The 20,893-nt window shown below is 36.1% G+C and overlaps 3 protein-coding genes across 5 annotated transcripts; all 3 read right to left on the bottom strand.

Moving 5' to 3' along the window:
- Nucleotides 1-2,224: 2,224 nt before the first annotated feature.
- Nucleotides 2,225-3,245, bottom strand: LOC111780622 (AT-hook motif nuclear-localized protein 28-like). Its single transcript, XM_023661066.1, has 2 exons — nt 2,737-3,245; nt 2,225-2,626 (listed from the first exon to the last, which is right to left on the bottom strand). The coding sequence occupies exons 1-2, from the start codon at nt 3,241-3,243 to the stop codon at nt 2,351-2,353; spliced, it is 783 nt and encodes a 260-aa protein (XP_023516834.1). The 5' UTR covers nt 3,244-3,245; the 3' UTR covers nt 2,225-2,350.
- A 2,514-nt stretch (nt 3,246-5,759) lies between these two features.
- On the bottom strand, nt 5,760-7,798 carry LOC111780571. 2 transcript variants are annotated; one of them, XM_023661000.1, is made up of 2 exons: nt 7,518-7,798; nt 5,760-7,356 (listed from the first exon to the last, which is right to left on the bottom strand). In XM_023661000.1, exon 2 carries the CDS (start codon nt 7,327-7,329, stop codon nt 6,028-6,030), a length of 1,302 nt encoding a protein of 433 aa, XP_023516768.1. In that variant the 5' UTR covers nt 7,330-7,356; nt 7,518-7,798; the 3' UTR covers nt 5,760-6,027. The 2 variants fall into 2 exon arrangements, with proteins under 2 accessions (XP_023516768.1, XP_023516769.1); XM_023661001.1 differs by having other exon boundaries at nt 5,760-7,151.
- A 3,693-nt stretch (nt 7,799-11,491) lies between these two features.
- LOC111780348 (signal recognition particle subunit SRP68-like) lies at nt 11,492-20,630 on the bottom strand. Of its 2 annotated transcripts, none has more exons than XM_023660721.1 (14): nt 20,456-20,630; nt 20,195-20,291; nt 19,920-19,986; nt 19,643-19,753; nt 19,050-19,245; nt 18,819-18,904; nt 18,065-18,260; nt 16,280-16,391; nt 14,350-14,474; nt 14,038-14,244; nt 13,778-13,887; nt 12,888-13,017; nt 12,393-12,539; nt 11,492-12,073 (listed from the first exon to the last, which is right to left on the bottom strand). In XM_023660721.1, exons 2-14 carry the CDS (start codon nt 20,265-20,267, stop codon nt 11,852-11,854), a joined length of 1,782 nt encoding a protein of 593 aa, XP_023516489.1. In that variant the 5' UTR covers nt 20,268-20,291; nt 20,456-20,630; the 3' UTR covers nt 11,492-11,851. The 2 variants fall into 2 exon arrangements, with proteins under 2 accessions (XP_023516489.1, XP_023516487.1); XM_023660719.1 differs by having other exon boundaries at nt 12,393-12,542; nt 20,456-20,629.
- Nucleotides 20,631-20,893: the final 263 nt, after the last annotated feature.

Genomic DNA, 20,893 nt, shown 5'->3' with positions numbered 1-20,893 from the left:
TGATTCATAAAATGGTAGAAGTGAAATCTCACATCGGTTGGAGAGAGGAACGAAACATATCTTATAAGGGTGTGGAAACTTCTCACTAACAGACGCGTATTAAAAATTGTGAAGCTAATGACAATACGTAATGGGTCAAAGCGGACAATATCTACTAGCAGTGGGTTTGGGCTTTCAAAACATTTTAAGGACTGGAACATGTAACATACAACGTGTGATTTGAAAGACCTACTGTTAGAGATATCTAGTAATCAGATAAACGAACGAAAGATATGCCTATGTCGGGTTTGTATTAAATTTAAAAAATAAGAGGAAAAAAGAGCACAAAAAAATAATGATTGCTCGCTCTCATGCTTTCAAAGAAAATTTCCTAAGAAGGTCATCAAAAGTATGATTGATCCAAGCAAAACACGCTTAACTTTGGAGTTCTTTCATTTGACCCATCAAAAAGAAAGATGCATCTTGTTGGTACAGGTAGTAACACTTCTCCTGTTTGAACCGGGGTTTGAAACCAAACTTCTCCCCTCACGGGGATAGATGGGTCGATTCAGGTGAGATCCAATGTAGATCCAACTGTCTATTCACTCGTGGGATTCGGGCGGTTCGAGGGGGACCACCTCGACTCCTCTCTTCTCAAGAATCCATCTCTTATCAGTATATGGACAGTTATCTCTCGAGCACATGTTTAGGTTCGGCCTTAATGGGAAAATAAAACGAAACACCTAACAACGTATTTTCAAAGATCAAGAACTACGAGATCGTACCATTCGAGCCTTTTTTTTATGCTTTTCCCGGGGTCTTGTTAATTCATGTATCAATCTTTTACTCGGTGTCAAATTTGCTACCTATTTTTAAAATTTTAAATTTTAAAAAGGAAAAAAAAAACATTTTTTACACATGGATTTAGATGAATTATGAGTAGTCTTTTCATTTCCCAACTTTATTTTAGTTGTTAAAAAAAAATAATCTTTTTAATATATTAAAATTTTCCATTGCACTTTATAATTCAAACACATTGACTCACAGTCAAACGTAGTACAAAGAAGCTGTCCTCAAGTACAATTGAACTCAAATATTCAATACCATTTAATTTTATTTTTAAGTATTTGACTTCTTATCCAATACAAATTTTAAATTCCCATAAATTATATATATTTTTTAATTCTTATTTATAAAATTTATTACGCATGACAGATATCACGTTGAGGATTATCGGGATTGAGTCCCACGTTGGTTAATTTAATGGAAGATCATGGGTTTATAAGTGGGGAATATTATCTCAAAGGCTAAAGCAAAGTCATGAGAGCTTATGCTCAAAGTGAACAATATCATACCATTATGGAGAGTCGTGATTCCTAACATGGTATTAGAGTCATGCCCTAAACTTAACTATGTCAATAGAATCCTCAAATATCGAACAAACAATTGTGAGCCTCGAAGGTATAGTTAAAAGTGACTAAAGTGTTGAACAAAGGATGTACTTTGTTCGAGGGCTCTAGAGAAAGGAGTCAAGCCTCGATTAAGGGGAGGCTATTCGAGTGCTCCATAACCCCTCGAAGGTGTAGTCAAAAGTGACTAAAGTGTCAAACAAAAGGTGTACTTTGTTCGAGGGTTCTAGAGAAAAGAGTCGAGCCTCGATTAAGGGGAGGCTATTCGAGTGCTCTATAAGCCTCATGGGAGGTTTATAGTGTACTTTGTTCAAGCCTCGATTAAGGGGAGGCTATTTGAGTGCTCCATAAGCCTCAGGAGAGGTTTATAGTGTACTTTGTTCGAGGGGAGAATTGTTGAGAATTGCTCAAAGTGGACAATATCAAACCATTGTGGAGAGTCGTGATTCCTAACATATCATGGTCAACCAATTAAGTGGGCGGAGGATGTCACGATCATGCAGGCCGCATGACCGATATCCCGATCTTGCTTGTCCAGGACGTGTTGTCCATGGTTACATGCACATTCTAAACCCTTTTTAGATGCTTTCATCCTAAATACAATTTTTAAAATATTATTATCTTAAAAATATGTTTAAAATTTTAAAAGAATTAAAAATAATCTTATCTTTACATATAAATAATTCATAAATATTTTAAAAATATGATAATTTAATATAAAAAAAATTGAAACTTTATTTTGAAAAAGCAAAATATTTAAAGTTGAATATATATATAAAAAAAAAATAATAAAATAAAAAAAATAAAAAAGTGAAAGAAAAAGAATATGTCCATGTATTCATAAGTTAATAACCAGTGGATAAAACCCTAAACCCTAAACCCTCCACACCACTTTTTTCTTACATTAAAATCATTTCTATTTCCCAAAAGCAATTAAATCACTTTCTAATTTCATGCAAATTTCAGTAAGATGATCTGGAGCTCTGCCCCCACGGCATCCCATGATCCGCCGGAGATGGAGGAGCATTATACACGCACCCACCCATCGGAGTTGTCGTTACGGTGGCAGCCGCGGCGGCCGGAGACCCATCAGCACCGTTGTTGCTGGGTTTGACATCCTCCCCTTCCTCCTCTGTTTCGCTTGGCAGCCGGTGGAACACTGGGTTTATAAACGTCGCTGCAACCACCACCACCAGACTCGCCGCCGTCACTTTCCCGCCAACAATGCCTCCGAATACCTTGTTAAGAATTTGATTAATTTAAAAAAGAAAATGGGTATTTCATAAAAATTAATTTAATTAATTTAATTGATTGATTGATTGATTTAGTGGTTGGGTTAAGCTCTCACCTGACCTTGAGCGCCGGCGAGGCAGATCCCGAAGGAAGAAGAGGAAGGAGAGGAAAACGGCGTCGTATTATTACAGAGGAAAGAGCCGGAGAGAGAAACGAGGCTGAAAGGACCATGGAGAGATAGAGAAGTGGAATGCGACATTGGGTGTCGTAACGTAACGTTGGAAACAGAACCAGAGCCGCTGAGAATGGTGAAGCCGACATGTCGTTTACGGGCGAAGTGGAGGAGGGATTCCACGACGTCGTTTCCGGCTGAGATCTCGATTACTACTGCCTTCATGGCTGATTCATTCTCTTTGGTTATAACGATTGGAGGCTTTGGTTTGTTCTTTGATCCTGGTGGCCTTCCACGTGGCTTTTTGCCGACGCTTTCCACCGAGGAGGAGAGGAGGTTTTTGGGTTTTGCGGCGGAGAGGGGTCGGTGGTCGGAAGAGGAGGAGGAGGAGGAGGAGGAGGAGGTGAGAGGTTGGTGGGAGAGAGAGATTGCGCCGCCGTAGTCCGCCATGGGGTTAGAATTGTTGGAAAATGGAGAATTGGGAATTGGAGTGTTTTTTTGGGGTTTTAGAAACAGAGCAAATTTGTTTACATATAGAAGGAGGTCTGCTTTTTCCCTTTTGGATTTGGAACCATTTNCTTTTGGTTATACTTTGATAAACACTACAATAATAATAATCATTTTGAAGATAAACATCGAGAGGAAATAAAAAATAAATAAATTTAGTGGGACCCACTTCTTTTTATTTAAAAAAAATCTTTTTATAAATATTTATAAATATTTTTATCGTCTCCTGATTTTATTTTTAGTTTCTAATAAAAAAAAAAAAGATTTGTACCCATGGAGATGGAGATAAAGTCTGTTGATGTATCTATGGACATAACAAATCCTCGTTCTAGTTCTGGTTGAGTAGTTCAGGATCAGATCAAGAATGAATAAGGAGTCTTTACTGTTCAAGAGTGAAAGCAACCAAGGAGAAAGATAAGTTCCTGAATAAATAGGTGTAGGAGAGAAGCCAGCTGCTTTACCTCGTTCAATCAGGAAAAGAGTCGAAGACATGAAACCGAGTTGGAGAGGTTCAGGCAATGAAATTGTGAAACCGAGTTTACGAGGGGCAGGCAATGAAATTGGAAAACCGAGGTTACGAGGTGAGTGCTTGAAGACGCGACACGAGAAAAGAAAAGGGAGGAGAGGGTTTCTCTTTCGTCTTTCTTTGTTTACAGACAATTCAAACATTCAAAAGTTTTATTAGTATTAATTTTTTAAAAAAAAATCTAAATTGATTGGTTTTTGGATATAGGTGTTGGTGTTGGTACTCGGTTTAAAAACTTTTAAAATTTTCATTCAGAGTTCGTCGAAAAAATAAAAAAAAATATCTTAACGTTAGTATATGAATGAAAATTGTTAGTATTTGTGATACGATTTGGAGTACTACGGTGGTACTTACTTCTTATGTCTAATATTTGACACATCATTAAATGATATATTATTTTTTAACTTCACGAGTCCCACGTAGATATTAAATGTTTTCCTTTGGGGACGATCATATACATATTTTAGTATGCTCAAACAAAAATGTAAAAGACTTCAGTATCTAAACGGTGAATCCTTTTGAAGTTACGTTTAAGTTAGGAAATTAGGAAATAGCCCGTTTTAAAACAACTCGATACTCATGTTTTCTATTTCAAAATCTCGAAGAAAGAGATGATGGGGTATAAAGTAAACCGTTTTTGTCTATATATAATTACTGTCTGTGTATTGATGATCAAAGTATTTTTTTAACTTTTTAAAATTTTAAGAAAATTAATGAAACTAGTAAGGGCATGTTTTTTTTTTTTTTTTTTTTTTTTTTTTTTTTTTTTTTTTTAAAAAAAACGAAGTACTAATAATTTCCATAAAAAAAATTAATGAAAAAAAGCATTTTTTAACTTTTTTTTTTTTTTTTCTAAAGTCAGAAACTTTTGAAAGTTTATAAATATTTTTAAGCAAGTAGGAAGTTTAAGGAGTATAATTCCTTATAAAAGTGTGAAAAACATTCCTTATAAGGGTGTGAAAACCTCTCCTAACAAACACGTTTTAAAACCGTGAAGCTGACGACGATACGTAACAGGCCAAAGTGATATATGTTGGTAGTGAGCTTGGGCCGTTACAATTTCCTAACTTACTAAAATTGTGAGTCAAACTAAAATGTTTTGAATAGTAATAGATTGTAACTGCCCAAACTGGTAGTAGATATTGTCCTATTCGCGGTTTCCCTTTCGGACTTCCAGCCCATCTTCTGGGGAGAGATTTTCACACCCTTATAAAGAATGTTTTGTTCCCTAGGCCGTTACAATGGTATTAGAGCCACACAATGTTTTGTTCCCTAGGCCGTTACAATGGTATTAGAGCCACACATTAATGCCAGCAAAGACACTACAAATGGTATTAGAGCCAGACACCTTAATGCCAGCAAGGACACTGGGCCCCAAGAGGGGTGGATTGTGAGGTCCCACATTGGTTGGAGAGGGGAACTAAGCATTTTTTATAAGGTTGTGGAAACCTATCCCCAGTAAACGCGTTTTAAAACCTTGAGATGAATTCCGAAAGAAAAAGTCTAATAAAGACAATATCAATTAGTGGTGGGCTTGAGCGGTTAGTACCGATCCGACTACAAATGGGACTGATTCTAATCCCAAAAACAAAGTGAATCATATCAAATTCAAAGAATTGGCATAGTCAAACCAGCTATGGGCCACTCAATGACACTGAGGCTATGGGCCACTCAATGACACTGAGGCTAGTGGGAGGGGATGAAGAAACCACTAACCAACCAAAGAAACACAACACACAAACACAAAAGCTATTAAAACTCATCCATCATTACACGTTTATTACAAGTTTAGTCCGTTAACTTTCATGTCATTTCTAAAATACGTTCTTGAAAATTTTGAAATATTTACGTTCACGGGCTAACCCACGATTGTGATATGATGAATTTACAGTCAAGTTTGCAAGAACAGATGTTGAATCAAGAGACAATCATGTGAGTAAATGAGTAGAAAAACTAGTGTTATTTAGCACAGCTTGCTTGGATACATTCACCATGAAATCCTCTCTATACATTGTGCGAATAAAAAACGAGCTCTAATCACAACACAAAGAATGTCATGTTGCCATGACTATAACAGATGATTTAGTATATATAGATATCAAGAACTCTGTTTAAGAAGAGTTGCAAGCTAAAAAGATCAAAAAATAGTATCAAAGATTAGTCATAAATACCATTTGATTATGAAGCCAGCCAGGCAATTATCAGAAGAACGCCCTGCTACCATAAAAAACTCGAGATCCGTCGTTTTTCTTTGGGGTGATTTCTGGTTTGGTATCATGGGTTTGAATCACGACGCCTCGGTGTTCATGCTCGGGCGCGTCGAGATCCATTGGAAGCTTCATCTTCGCCAAAGACTCCGTAAATTGCTGCATACTCTTCATGTACATGTCCACAATTTGCTGCTGCATTGCAGACTGCTCTGCATCAAGATTAATGTTCCCTAAAGGAGCTGAAAACAGCTGACCAAAAGGGATGTTTCCTTCTTTTTTTATGCTAATCTTATCTTCATTGTTTGAAATTTTTGATTCCTTATCCTCTTCAGCTCCTATGTTCTTCCTTGAAGTTGGAGTATCTGGGCAAGGACAAGTGATTTGATTTCTAGCTTCAGTTGTAGCGATTGAAGCATTGACAGAATTTGAGGACTCGCCCGCGAAACGGATTTTCTTTTCAACTGAATCGATCGAGTTTCGATCATCGCTCAAACTCGTCGTTGTGGAGTTTTGAATGCTGCTGTCATTTGGGGAAACTGATCCCCCCTGGTGTTCTTCAGATGAATTAGCAGTCATTTCTAAGTCATATGATGGTGGTTCGGGAGGTGATGCACCGAGACGAAGAAACGTGGCAATTCCCGGCCTCGAAGCCAAATCAAAGTATTCAGACACCATTTGTTGATTCTCCATCACCACATTAACATCAGGGAACTCAATCCTGGAAAACTCATCTGAATCTGATACTTTCCTGTCTAACAACACAACTTCTGAAGATATTGATGAACTTATTGGCAGATCTGATATCGAATTCAAGGCATCGACAGGCAACGATTTATCGAACGACAGACTCAAACGGACCGTTCCCGCCGGGGAATGGAAGAGATCAGTAGAAGAGAGGCTATAATTCTCAGTCATTTTCCCTTTACCAACAATTTGTGAAAGTGGGACTAAAGCAAACCCCAGAAGCTGATCTTCCAAATAGTTTCTAGCTCTACTAAGCATCCAAATCTCACATTTGAGCACAGAATCAAGATGAGTAATGTTCATACTCAAATTTTCATCGAAATCAGGATTCTTCCCACCGCCATGAATGACTCTAGTGGACAAGGTCTGGTCTGGATTATAAGTTAGAGAAAACTTTGCATAAACATCTTGATTTTCATATATGCATATATTATGAATGTTTCTAGCATGATGAACATAAATTTCAAGAACACCGGAAGAGTCCGGATCGTTTATGTTGCTCGAGTTCATATCGTATCCAAACACAGAAATCTCATCAAAAGAATCCATCAGAAAATCACGGTCTCCTCCCCCACTCTAATCAACAAAACAACAGATCGATTACAAACGAACCCATCACAGACAAACCAATTAAAACTCGATAAACTCAAGAAAACAAACAGAACCCATTTGATTTCGATCAAAATCTCGAAAACCCAGCAAAGGAATCATGAAAACAGAGAGAGGGAAGAACTTACAAGGGAAGAATGAGGTGGGATTGTTAGGTATTCGTGGAATTAAAGGGAAAACTGATGATTGGGGGTTGTTGCTGTGAAGAAGTTTTGAAGGTTTTTGGTGAAAGGAAGAAGGGTCGGGGGTGGGTGAGCGATGGGGATTTTTGGGTTTGGCTTTTGGGGTTTACTTTTGCTTGACATTGCAGCTTCCACTTCCGGCGATAATTGGTTCCACTGAAGCAATTGGAGGCGCCCCACTCGGCCCCCCACTCGACCCCATCGCCATTCTCTCAAAGCTTCTCATCCATCGCATTGCCCCAGATGAAAGTACGAGGTACGCCTAAGCTGATTATGGATTTATAAGTAAGGAATACTATGAGACCTTTTTGGAAGCCCAGCAAAACACATGAAAGTTTATATTCAAAGCTGACAATATCACACTATTGTGTAGAGTTGTATTCGTCTAACACTTACTATCTCTTTAGCCATTCATCCCGAAAAAGTTTTAATAATACTTTTAAACTTAAAAAAAGACGAGTTAATTAGTTTGATAAGATTCTCGTAGAGAGGACTATTTAAAAGGTTTTATTAACTCTTCTTTGACCCGTCTTAGGGTCAAGTGGTAACCTCGTCCCAAGTGCAAGTGCAATGTGTCTAGAAACTCAGGATCGTAAATCTCTTCCATGATCTTTTCTATAGGCCGAACTAGTGTGAACGGTCCAAACTACAACAAACCCAAAGACTAAATTTTAACTTTCTTAGAAGTATAAGGGTCAAATTTGTAATTTAACTTTATTCAAACCAATCGACCGTGGCAACCTCTCGTGCCCGGACGACAAATCTAGAAGAGAGAATTAGAAACGTGTTAAAATATATTTTTTTTTTTTAAAAAAAGGCAAACTATAGAATAAAACAAAATGTTTCATTGTTATTATTATTATTATTATGATTGGTGGACAAGCATTAGCATATAATAATGAGAAAAGGTAAGGTTTTGGAGAGTGGCCAATAGCATTTTGACACAAAAAAATATAGTAAATCTAACCACTTGGATTTCTCCGAACATTGTTGTTTTCGGTCTACAATGTCATCCTAATTAAACCCATAAAAAATGTCCCAATTGTGGATTAGTTATTAGGTCTTGTTTCTAAATGTGTCTTTTTAGTTCTTTATTTTGGTGGTCAACAATCAGGATCAGGGACGGATTGTTCTAGTGATGATCGGTGATCATTGGTCATTGATCTCAATCCATTGCGTTTTGCTAGTCCCTATCTCAGTTATCAATCCTCGATCGATCTTGATCTTTGACCATTGTCATTCGGTCCTAGTTGCTAGTCACTCTTTCCCAATCCCAACAATTAGCACCAGAGAACAGAGACCTTAACCAAAGATAGACACCGACGACTAGAACTTGGAAATTAGGGATTAGGACTTGCGATTGGAGTTAGCTTTGGAACTAGCCTTCAACGGGTAGGATCGAACAAACATTAACTCAAAAAATTTAGTGATTTCGCCTTACGCCAGTCAGGTAGGTGGTGTTATTGTTGGCTTGGTTCGATGACTTGTATGATGTATGAATGACGCATGCTCTCTGGCCTTACACGTTTGATGATTTGTGATTGTTTGACGTGTGATATGTTATGTCTAAGTTATCATATAAGTTATGTCATGATATGAATTATGCTATATCATAAGTTATATTTATGATGTAATTATGCTTCGTTATAGAACAGATATCGATGTTGTATGATGTATGAACCTCCATATGTCACACTGTGTAAACTATGTTAACATGTACACTCTATATCTATGAGATATTAGAAAGTCATGTATGTCAATCATGAAAGATGCGACAAGTATTATGTATGTATGTCTCATACGAACACTATGTCATGAAAAAAAAATAGAGGTATGACTTGCATCATAAGTATATGCTATGATTTAAAACTTTGGGGAACTCATGCATTTTGTATGTCATGTGCATCGAGATACTTTTTCGGTATAGTTAGTACAGATGCGTACATTATGATATCTATGTACGTCACGATATTATGCGAGTTCTTTTCCTTCCGTAACTCCGACATTGTGAATGTGCACTAATCGAAGGGCAGGCCCAAGAGGGTTGTATATGAGCCCACTTGGATATTATCAAAATTTATATGGAGTTAAAAAAAAGTATAAAAGAAAACGATTCAACACGAGCAAATAAAGTGTTTTTGTTGCGGAAAATGTCGAGACCATCAATTATTAAATTCAAATTTCAAATCATCTAAGTGGGTTTGGGTTAGATCGTTGCACTCCTGCCCCATCTCTTGGCAAAGTAAGATGATGGGCAAGACCCCTCCAACCGCAATGGTGTAGGGCATTAGAGACTGTTGCCTCGTGGCCAACTCTCAGGGGTTTTAAATCCTGAACACAGAGTATTATAAACACTTATATCCAATGTGCTAAATATGATATCCACCATTTACCTTGAAGTGTAGCGTATAGGCGTAATGATTTTAAAACACTTAAAATAATAGACATTCAAATAAGAAAATGTCTTACCTTGTTTGTTTTCTAATAACAACAAATTTTTTTGTTTGGCTTACACGAACTCTAGTCCAAATCCTACAACATAACTAATAATTAACGGGTTAACATATTACTCAAGTCAGCTCTTACCTAAACGTCTTTTCACTTGCTTCAACGTCCAGCTTTGTTAAAAGCTCGAGAATGGCCCTAAATCAATTAAAATTAGAGTAAAACAAAAAATAATGCTCCTTTTAATCACAAATAATGTCACTTTCTCCCCACTAATAATTGGAGTGTTTGGTAAGTTTGAAATGAAATGATAGAAATGAGAATAAAAGGTTAAAATTAAAATGGGAAAGCATTGAAAAATAAATTTAGTTATGATTTAACCTATCAATATTATTTTGTAGTTAAGAAAATTATTAATCTCATTAAATTAAAAAAAATGGTCAAAATTAAACCATTTTCTCCTTCCCAAATGATTATAGAGATGTTTGAAGTCAAACCCTAATAATAAACTATCTTCTTTTTTTTTTTTTTTTTCAGTCAAAAAGTCATTTAAAATATTTATAAAAAAAAACCCAAAGGATCTTGAGAAAATCATTACACTTTAGCATCCAAGATTTGTTTGTCATTTTATGAATATAATTAAATGTTCTAAATTTTATAATCTCTTATGAATTAAAGCAATGTTTATGACTCATAATGAAAATAGGCTCGAGATTAGGACTCGTAATAAGAATTTCATTATTGAATTGGGATGAAATAGGTATGATTACCAAAATTACCTTTTTTTTTTATTATTTTATTTCTAGTAATTCAAATATTAAAATATCATTTTTTTTTTTTTTATTTACTCACTAAAAATTTTATACATGAAACAAAATTAATATCTAAACGATTTTTTTTCTTTTTTTTTATGTACGATTCAAAAAAAATAAAATAGTAATGATCTTAAATTTCACTCCTTCCATTCAAATCTTGATATAAATACCTTTAAAATAAATAGAAGAACCTTTAAAATAAATAGAAGAATACAATAGATCTACAAATATTTAATTTAATAAGATAATATAATTCAAAATGATATTTTTGTAATAGACTAAACCGTGGTCATGCATGTGAAAATAATAACTTAATTCTCTCTCTAAAACGACATGAAAAAGAAAAATAAATAACTAGACACCAATATATTGATATATCCATCCCGATATAGATATCGATCTCTAGTTTTTTTTTTTTTTTGCTCGAATATATGACAAATATTACAAATAATCATATCTAGATATCACCCCAATATTGATATCAATTCAATTGCATCACAAATAAGCTAATTAGCAAGCCTATAACCGCTCAAGCCCACCACTTACAGATATTGTCCGTTTTAGCCTGTTACATATCGTCATCAACCTCATAGATTTAAAACACATCGGTTAGGAAGAGGTTTGTACACTTTTATTCCTCTCTCCAACCGACGTGGGATCTCATAAAACCCGTGTCTCTAATTGTAGCTTAACAACATAGGCCAAATCAATACAATCATCCATAAGGTGTGTTAAATAGTTATTTTGTGACAATCTGCAAATAAACTTCTAAAATATCCACAATAAATTCAAAGTTAATAGCCAAAATCAGAAGATAAATAATGTGTATTCTGCAACAGTCACGCAGCCCTCCAAAAAAAAAGTCCTGGAAAATTGGTCCTATATCTTTGTTGTTCATCTGAGAGAAACCCAAGAGACAAACGGTCATTCCTTTCTCATTGTGACCCAAAATTCATGCATGAGGGCTGGGAAGTTGTTTAAGAGACCGTAAGTGAAAACAAAATCTTGGCAAAGGAAAACTCATCCCCATAGCCTACTGATAAAGCCCTTTCTGTCCTTTTTCATTCTATTCTCAAGAGATGGGAAGTCAATGTAGTTAAAAGCAAGGTCCAGAACAATGGGATTCCGAGGGATTGCTCGAAACGCGGGGGGAAAGGCTTCAATGCATGGAGCAGTCTTGATGTTCGAATCGCCAACTGCAGACTCATAGTTATCGAGGCTCTGAAGGAGGTATTTGACCGACTGTAACATATTGAAGATGGATTTGATAGATGTTAACATCCAAGCAAGCTATAAACTAAAATAAGAACGTGTGCTCCCAAAAACATGGCTTGGCTAAGGAAGAAATAAGAACAAGGTGTATCTATTCAACAGGAAAGCGATCAAAAACATGCTCGTGATTTACTCAGGTCAATTCTTTCGGTTAATCGTCATTTAAGACTGTCGCTCGATTTTCATTGTCCAGTGAGTATTATTGCATCCAGGACTAAGTAATTCAAGTTCATTCGGTTTTGTTCCAGCTTAAAAAGGAAAATACAGACAGAACGAATGTTATAAGTACCTTCTTCTCTGCTCCAGTCAATGATATGTTAGAGATCTTCTTCGACAGATTCTCTGGAGCCTTCACCTCCTCAATAATTCCAGTTGCATGCTCTATACAACTGTTGGCTCTGCATTCCTCGATCAATGTTTTCAACTCTTCGATTATCTTCTGTCGAAAGAAATAAAGCAGAGGTTCTTTAAAAAAGTAAAAAAAACAATTTCAATTGTTCTGAAGAACTACTGTTGGTGAAAACAAACTAAAAGAAACAAAGAGGAGGCGTTTTCTCTGAATTTTTGCTCGCTTTGAAAACGTAATCTTAAAGTTTATAGACCTCAACAAGATCAGAAAATATTCCTCAAAGGGAAGTGAAGATCCACCAGCAGACTATTGCAATGCAACAAGATACAGCAGTGAAAACTACCGAAGATAATAGAATAATGTAACAACCCTTAAGACAAGTGGTTGGATGTTCTGCCTAGTATGCTACCAGAGTGTTCTACATGATACACATACCGGATCACTGATATTTTCTGTACGGAATTTTTGTATGGCATCTTCAACAAGGGAGCGAGCATGGCAATAAAGTACATAAGCTTCGGCTCTTTTTCCAGCCAAACTGTATGATTTTGCCAAGTAAAAGCACCTGAAAATATACAGAGGAGGATCTATCATTTACAGCAACCTAGTGCCAGCAAACATCAATTGATCTACACTTGAGTAATGACATATAAACAAGAGGGAAGATCAAATGTAATGACAAGATGTGCAGGGGCCAAGGAAAGAATGTTCTCAACCCAGACACCAGTTATTCTTACACACTTTTGGAAATGAGGAGTGAATTANGGGGGGGGGGGGGGGAGGGAGGTGAGACTAACTGTATAGATGGCATGAACATCTTCACCACTCACACGTGCTACATGGTTTCCAAGGGTTGAATAAGTTTTAGACACTATTACAGGGATATTTTGCTAACTTTTCTATTTTTGTCTCTTATCAGTAAGTTCTGAAAATCGCATCATCTTCAACACTAATAACACTGATGATAATTATAAAAACTAAAAAATCTATACACAAAATGATATGTCCATATGATACTCCAAAGAGATGCGCCTGAGAATGAATGTCAACGCTGGCATAATATCACTTCGACAGGTTAAATAGAACAAGAGAATGCAAAGCAAACAAGGTGCAGGGTACAGCTAAAAGCAATGAGTTATAATAAGGTCAAGGAAAATGGCGGGGAATCTAACGCATTATGAGCAAATTTACAAGGATTAAAAGAACAAAAAGATTTTTATGCTCGAAAAGAGAACAGGTAATCCAGAATGCAAATTGGGTTTATCAATGTAAATATGGAGGTTTTTCTGATCAGCAAGAAAGATTAGGAACTCAAGGGCAGAAACCTTTCTCCACGAAAAGCTATGCTTTTAAGCGAGCACTCCTCAGCAAACGCTACTTCTTCCTGCCTCCTATCTCTTCCAGAACTGACTAAATCAGAAAGATCAGCAATATTCTGCAAAAAAAATAAAAAAAAAATGTTAAGAACAAAAGTTATATATAGTATTGCTAACCCCTCCAGAAAAACCTCTGTTTTTAGTCGAGCAGAACAGTTGGATCATTTTCAAATAATGAAAAGGATACAAGAATGCACAAAGATGCTTACTTGTAATAAGAGATCATACAAGCGAACAAGTTCCTCCGGCTTGGTAACTTTCTCATTTTTTTCATCATGACGCCTAACAAGCTTACTTTTTGCAATTTTTACCAATAACTGGTTGCGTTCTATTGTCCTTTGACCCAACACTGCACTAACAGCTTTATCAAGCCCACTTAAATCATCTTTAACATTTTCAGCATTTCCAGCACTGACCTAAACAAACAGAATCAGAAACGTTTAAGCCTGGAAGATCAAATTAGAAGAGACACAAACACACTAAAGAATCCAAAGAAAGCCTACTGTCAATCTTCCACATACCAAATCACTGCGAATGGAGCTCCTTGCCTCATGGTAGGCTGCAAAGATCTTATCAAAAATGGACAATCTTTTCTCTGCAGGAAGTGAATCTGCTGAACCTTGCAAGTCCTTTTCTAATTCCCGAGCTAGATAATTTCATGCAGACATAATTAGAAATTTTGGATGAAGAAAGTGCAAAATGAAAATATGCACGTGATGGTAAGGGCACACTTCTACAGATTCCTAGAAAATACAACATAATAAGGAAATCTGGATGAAAAAAGTGCAAAATGAAAATATGCACGTGATGGCAAGGGCATATCTTCGAGAGATTCCTAGAAAATACAACATAATAATGAATTATATAGGAATATGTTTTGCAACTTATTATCAAGCCAAACTCTTCCAAGTGTAATCAATATAAAACTAACAGAGAGCCTAGAGACCAGCACATATAAAAAATGCTAACCACATACTATACATAAATACATTATAACCAAGTAAAATAGAAAGAGGACTCGTGGTTGAGAAAAATAGAAAAGGAAAGAATGGAGGATAGCAAACAAAAAGACAACTAGGTAAGAGAGGAAACAAGAGTAACTTTCATTAGATCAAGTAAACTTCGAAAGAGTGAAAAGAAATCAACCCATAACCAAGGAAGATGGAGCTCAACTTAGAAATTTTCTCGGTAACCTATCCACAGTATTAAGGACTTCAGGTTTCTATGAAAAAGAGATCAAATGAAGAACTTTACTTTCTTTGGAGGTTTAGATTTCCAAGTATAGTGCACCAGGGGTTTTCATCTTGGCTTTAGGTTTAGTAAGTTGTTAGAAAGTGGATATTGCCGAGAAAAAACCACTTAGATCTTACTCCCACCATAGACTGCTTTTGCCGTTACAGAGTTGGACTGCATCCAGATTTTCCACATATTCAGCCCACCTAGACACTTCTCAATGAAACTAATTGATAAGAGAAAGAATGGGTCTTTGCCTCGTTAGATCAGGAAAAGAAGCCACGCAATAGACAAATATCATTTGGAACTTGATCACCAATAAGCATGTCAAAAAGTTTAATGATTTGAGTATCCTCTCGATGGGTTTTCAGAAATCCACCTTTTATCCACATAACATCGTCAAAATTACCACCTCCAATGCACCAGCAACTATGACGAAGACCATAGAAATCATAGATTTCCTCCAACTCAAAGAATATTCCAACCATACCAACAGTAGTAGTGTTATCATTATAAGAAACATTTACGGAAAGCAAAAATGAGGACTTTGCAAATCAATATAGAATTTTCTTCCACGGAACATGAATACCAAGAGCAGCTCTTTCAAAGCTAAAAAAACCACTCCATTTGAGATGAGTAAATAGTCATAAGATGAGCTCTATCTACCATGGGAACTTCAGTTTATTGAGAGAAAGCATATTTGAAACAGAATGTCTAAATAGCATTGCGTACCAAACTCCTCTTTCTATATCCTCAAGGCCACTTAACATTCCATGAAAGAATCTTCATAACATAAGGTAAACGTCCCAATCATCATAGATGGAAGTAACAAGATTTCTTCACTCCCAACACCCCCAATCCCTTTTCTATGTACATGAGATCCGTAGGGATATAGACATGACTGTTTCCAATATGGACATGAAACCCATAGGGATATAGACAAAAACCAAAAGAATTATAGTCATCCTGTTCCAGATAAGTAGAAGTTTCTCCAACTAGAAAATCTCCCCTTTATCCTACGTCAACTGTCCCCCAAACACCCTCAGTTCTAGACAACCCAATAATGTATCTAAAAATTTTAGAAACCAATAATTTTTTTTGTTTTGGAACATATATAAACAGGCCATTTAAATTTAGGTGGTTAGCATATAAGTTCCTAACCGAGGAAAATCATCATAAATCTCAATATTTAAATGATGTATAAAAACAAACACCAACCTTTTAATATGGCAACTCTGGTTTTTGCATTGGATATTGGAAACCTATGACCAAGCCAGTGAAACTCGGTCATGGAAACAGCCTGCTGAGATCTGGCCTCCGACATGACGGCCTACAAGCAAGAAAGTACAAGAATATAAAATAAACTAAGACCGCTAATAGACTAAAAGAGTAATGACATTATCAGATCAACCAAACACAAAACAAGAGAAAAAACAATGCCACCGTTATGAAAGTTCAGTTTTTTTACTGAAAACCTGAGCAGTCAAATAGTTTGCAGTTGAAGAATATTTCTGAGGTTCTTTCAAAAACAGGCAGTGTTCTCAGGGCTACGGTCTACCTAACAATAAATGATGGCTATAAGACCTTTTTTTCTACTAAAAGTCAAGCTTTCATTGAGAAAATGAAAGCATAGGTTATACAAACGCAGGTCCAAACATCCATATCTATACTGAGATCAAAAAGAAGGCAGATAAGAGAAATATTGTCTAGGTAATAGAAATTGTCCTTAGATGAAAAGCTCCCCAAATAAAATAAAAGCAAGACTTCGTTGATGCCACAACATTTTAAAAGCAGAAGTAAATTTTTCATTTTGGTCCCAGAGTTTTAAGGAATACGTTTGCGTTGTGCCCCAAATTTCTAATGTGTTTAGTCCCTAAGTTTTAAGAAATAGGTTTAAAATACCTTTGGGCATTACGTTTTCCATTTGCTGAAGGAACAAATTTTTTTATTATTTTAAATTCTAACCTGGCATTTGAAATTAAAAAAAATAATAATAATAAAGTAATTTCTCTCTCCCTCTCTCCACATTCTCTCTCCTATCTCCTCCCTCCCTTCTTTATCCTCTATCTTCCAATTCTCTCTCTTAACTGCAAAGGGTTGCCACAGGGGAGCAGTCCCTGTTGATGGTTTATTTTCACAAGCACTTGACATTGGTGATCCAGTGTCCCGCATGCCAACCGTCTACTTCCCCTAGTTTCCATTGACCCATTGGCCTTAAGTTTTGTGGGTTGTCGCGATTTCATATAGAAGCTGAGGCTAAATTCACCATTTTAGACCGAACTCAGAAAAGAACAAAATAATTCCTATCCTCCACCATCTCAGAATCATTGCTCTCGTCAACTCCCGCAACCCTCCACCACCGCCACCAAGCTCCAGCCTTTGCCCCTGATCAAGGAGACGATGCCTCTAATCCAGCCGAAAAGAGTGAGAGAGGAGAGAGATCTATTTTATATTCTTTATTTCAAATTTCACATCAACGTTAAAAAAATTAACTTACTTTTCTTTTTTAAATGTCACTGTAGCAAATGAAAAAGTAACGTCGGGACCTTTTATACTAATTTTTGAAAATTCAATGACCTGTAAAACCTATTTCTCAAAACTCAAGAACTAAAAATGCACATTTTGGAACCTCGGAGGACCAAATGAACCTATTTCTACAAAATTGAGGACCAAAAAGATAATTTTTCCAAAGCAGTACTCTATAACCAAGTAAACTTAAACCAAGGCCTCCAAAGCTTTCCTGAAAACTTATACATATCTTCATTGAAAACAAAACAACTTCGTAGTAAAAGAAACACCAAAATCAACAAGAAAATTGAATTCTTGTAAACTGTGAAAACCAATTTGAGTCGGACTTTTGTTAGTTGAACAGATATCTTTCAGTAAGTTTTTTTAATTTATGATGCTCCTACATAGATACATTGGATATAGTTATAAATAAAAATAAAATTGGAGCAAAAATGACAATTCATAAACTTGAAAGTAAAAAGCAAGCAAACAGACCTCTAATTTAGCTTTGAACAGGTCTAGAGCAGGGCCTTCCATCTCCCCAATATGTAAAAGTTCAGAAGCCTGTAGATCTGACTTCCCTATCTTGTGCAAGCAGTATCGTATACTAGGTTCTAGCTCCTCTACACGTTCACGACACAAAACTTGATTCTCTAGGTCTCCTACTTTCCCAAGTTCTTCATAAACCGCTCTGAAAGGTAAACAAAACATTACCTAATAAGTTATCTGAAAAAATCAAAATGAGATGATAAATGACGCAGGGCCTTTAGGAAATCAAGTGTCCTGCAAGTCACATTCTCATCAGCTGCACTTACACACTGAAGCTTTAATGATCCTTTTAGTGTTGGCTTACCCAACCTTTGAGGATCACCAAAGCCCTTCAATCCTCCTTTCCTTTAGGGTTCAAAGCCTCAAGACAAGACGAGGACTTTGTGGGAATTGAAAGCTTGAATAGAGGCAATAAACCTGGTTCCATACCAGATCTCTTCTAAAGGCCCCATATTATTATAAAGAATATATCTACTCTGTGTCTTCCAAACTTTCCTAGAATGGCAGTGACCATGTTTCTCTAATGGATTATAGGCCTTTCTTATATAGAGTATGGGAAAAGAAATACAAAAACAAAAATAAACTATTACAGCATCCATAGAGAATTATTTGCATAATGCATCCTAGCCCGAAAAGACAAGGTCATTCAAGAATTAGTTGTTCAGTTTAAATTAACGATCAGGAAAATACAAGGAAGCACCTAGCTCTTTTGAAGTTCAGTAATGCAGTGTCCCAATTCTGATCTTGTTCAAACAACAAGTTCCCAGTCATATACGATGCATAAGCCTACATATAGGAACAAATAATTACCAGCTGAGAAGCAAGAGATGATGAAAAATCACTCTTCACTAAGACTAAGTTTAAAATTTCAAGGTTAAAAGAATATCATATGTGATTTATATTTCATAAGGGAAAAAAACTAGGATCAAACCTCTGCTTCCAAAGATGTTCTTGAATCTCCCTTGCTTGCACACAATTGTGCAAAGAGAGTGGCCCATTTTACCGCCTTCCTGAGCCTACCTATCAAATAGATACGCTGGCGTGCATTTGGACCCGCTGGTAATTGCCTTTTCTCCATGGCATGACTCCATGCTCTCTCCGCCATATAAAGAACCACATGGAGAAACCTATTTTAAATCCAGAAGTTGATAGTTTAAAGCTTTATTCATAATGATTTTTGCAATGTATTTATCTTCACAGACACATTCCAATCTAAAAATACACGTGCCACTACATTCTGAACTCATATCATAAGATTCTAACAATCGTCAAATTATTTACCACTTGATCATCTTCTTTCACTTCCTCTTTTCCTTCCCCACTTCATTAAAATCAGTGTAAATTAAGGGGAAACATAATTGACCACTTTGTTAACAATTTCTAGAGTGCAACATTCTTGTAGGCAATAACAGGAGGAGACGAATTCGAAGTGTAAATCCAAGAAGGGATTAAAGATACAAAATGTAAATATGTGAAGAATTGAATGTTACTCTCTGCTTGCAAAACACTATAAATGGGACAAACCTGACTTCACTAACAGTTGATTGAGTAATGGCTCGTTTGGTGTACTTTCCACGACCATGAGTGAACTTCAGAGATTTATACAGCCTCCTTAGCCGAGCTGTGCAATACCTCCTACGCATCAAAAATAATAATAATAAATCTACCAACAATCAGCAGCCTACGCAATCAAGAGAAATCCAGAACGCTATAAACGCTAGCATAATTGGAAGTAAGAAACTAAGACAGCGTAACAACTTATCAATAAAATCAGATTTATACAAAACGCGTTTGCACCAACCGATAGCGAGTATAATCTCCATGACGCAATCCATGCTGCATCTGAGCAGATTTCAAGAGCTGCAATACTTCAAAAACAAATAAAATGCAAACAGAAATGCACCGTCAGCATAAAAAAATAATAATAATAAAAATAAAAAAGTCTAGCGTGATGAAATTAGCCAAAACTGATAAAATGGGCAAAATAAACACACCAGACGCAGTTTAAAACACGAAAAAACTCGAACAGTTTCTCAAGATCAATGAAGGAAACAACAGCAATTGACAAGAGCATACCGTTAACGGAAAATCTAGGATTATCAGGGTCAGAAGCATTGGAGTTAGCGCTGTCGACTTCCATGGACGCCATTTGGCTCTACTTCGCAATCCGGACCTTAAAAAAAACGAAAAGAAACCATCAGACTACAAAATTGTTACACAATTGCCAATGAATGAAGCGATATCCATGGATTCCGACTTGACCGGCCGGAGAAATGCTGAAACAGGCCCTAGGGATCGGAATCTGAGATTCATTTGCGGGGGAATCAGAAGGCTTACTTAAGGTCTCTACAACTGCCCTGGCGATCTGTGGGAAGTAGCGACGGCTGCTGCGAATCCTCGGATTGCCTCTGTGACTCGAACCGTTCGCAAATTTGGTAGTGTTCTTGCCAAAATTGGGTTTCTTTCAATGGAAAGGACAAAATCCAAAGCCGAAAAAAATTAAAGCAATGAAATTTGGGTTCGAACGTCTCGAAATTTATCAGGTGTTGTTTTCCAATTTTAAAAAAAAAATTATTATTATTATTATTATTATTATTAATTTTAAAATTTTTAATTATCTATCTAATAACTATTGTATTAACCATTGTTCTAATTCTTATCGTTTTATTATTATTATTATTATTATTATTATTATTATTATTATTATTATTATTATTATTATACGTATGTACTTCTTTCAAGGTCGGATGAGCTTGTTCTCGTGAATGACGTTAG

The sequence above is a fragment of the Cucurbita pepo genome, chromosome LG18, assembly GCF_002806865.2.
Source record: "Cucurbita pepo subsp. pepo cultivar mu-cu-16 chromosome LG18, ASM280686v2, whole genome shotgun sequence".
NCBI lineage: Eukaryota > Viridiplantae > Streptophyta > Magnoliopsida > Cucurbitales > Cucurbitaceae > Cucurbita > Cucurbita pepo.
The sequence above is the reverse complement of the archived record's forward strand: the minus strand, read 5'-3'. Positions and strand labels throughout refer to the sequence as shown.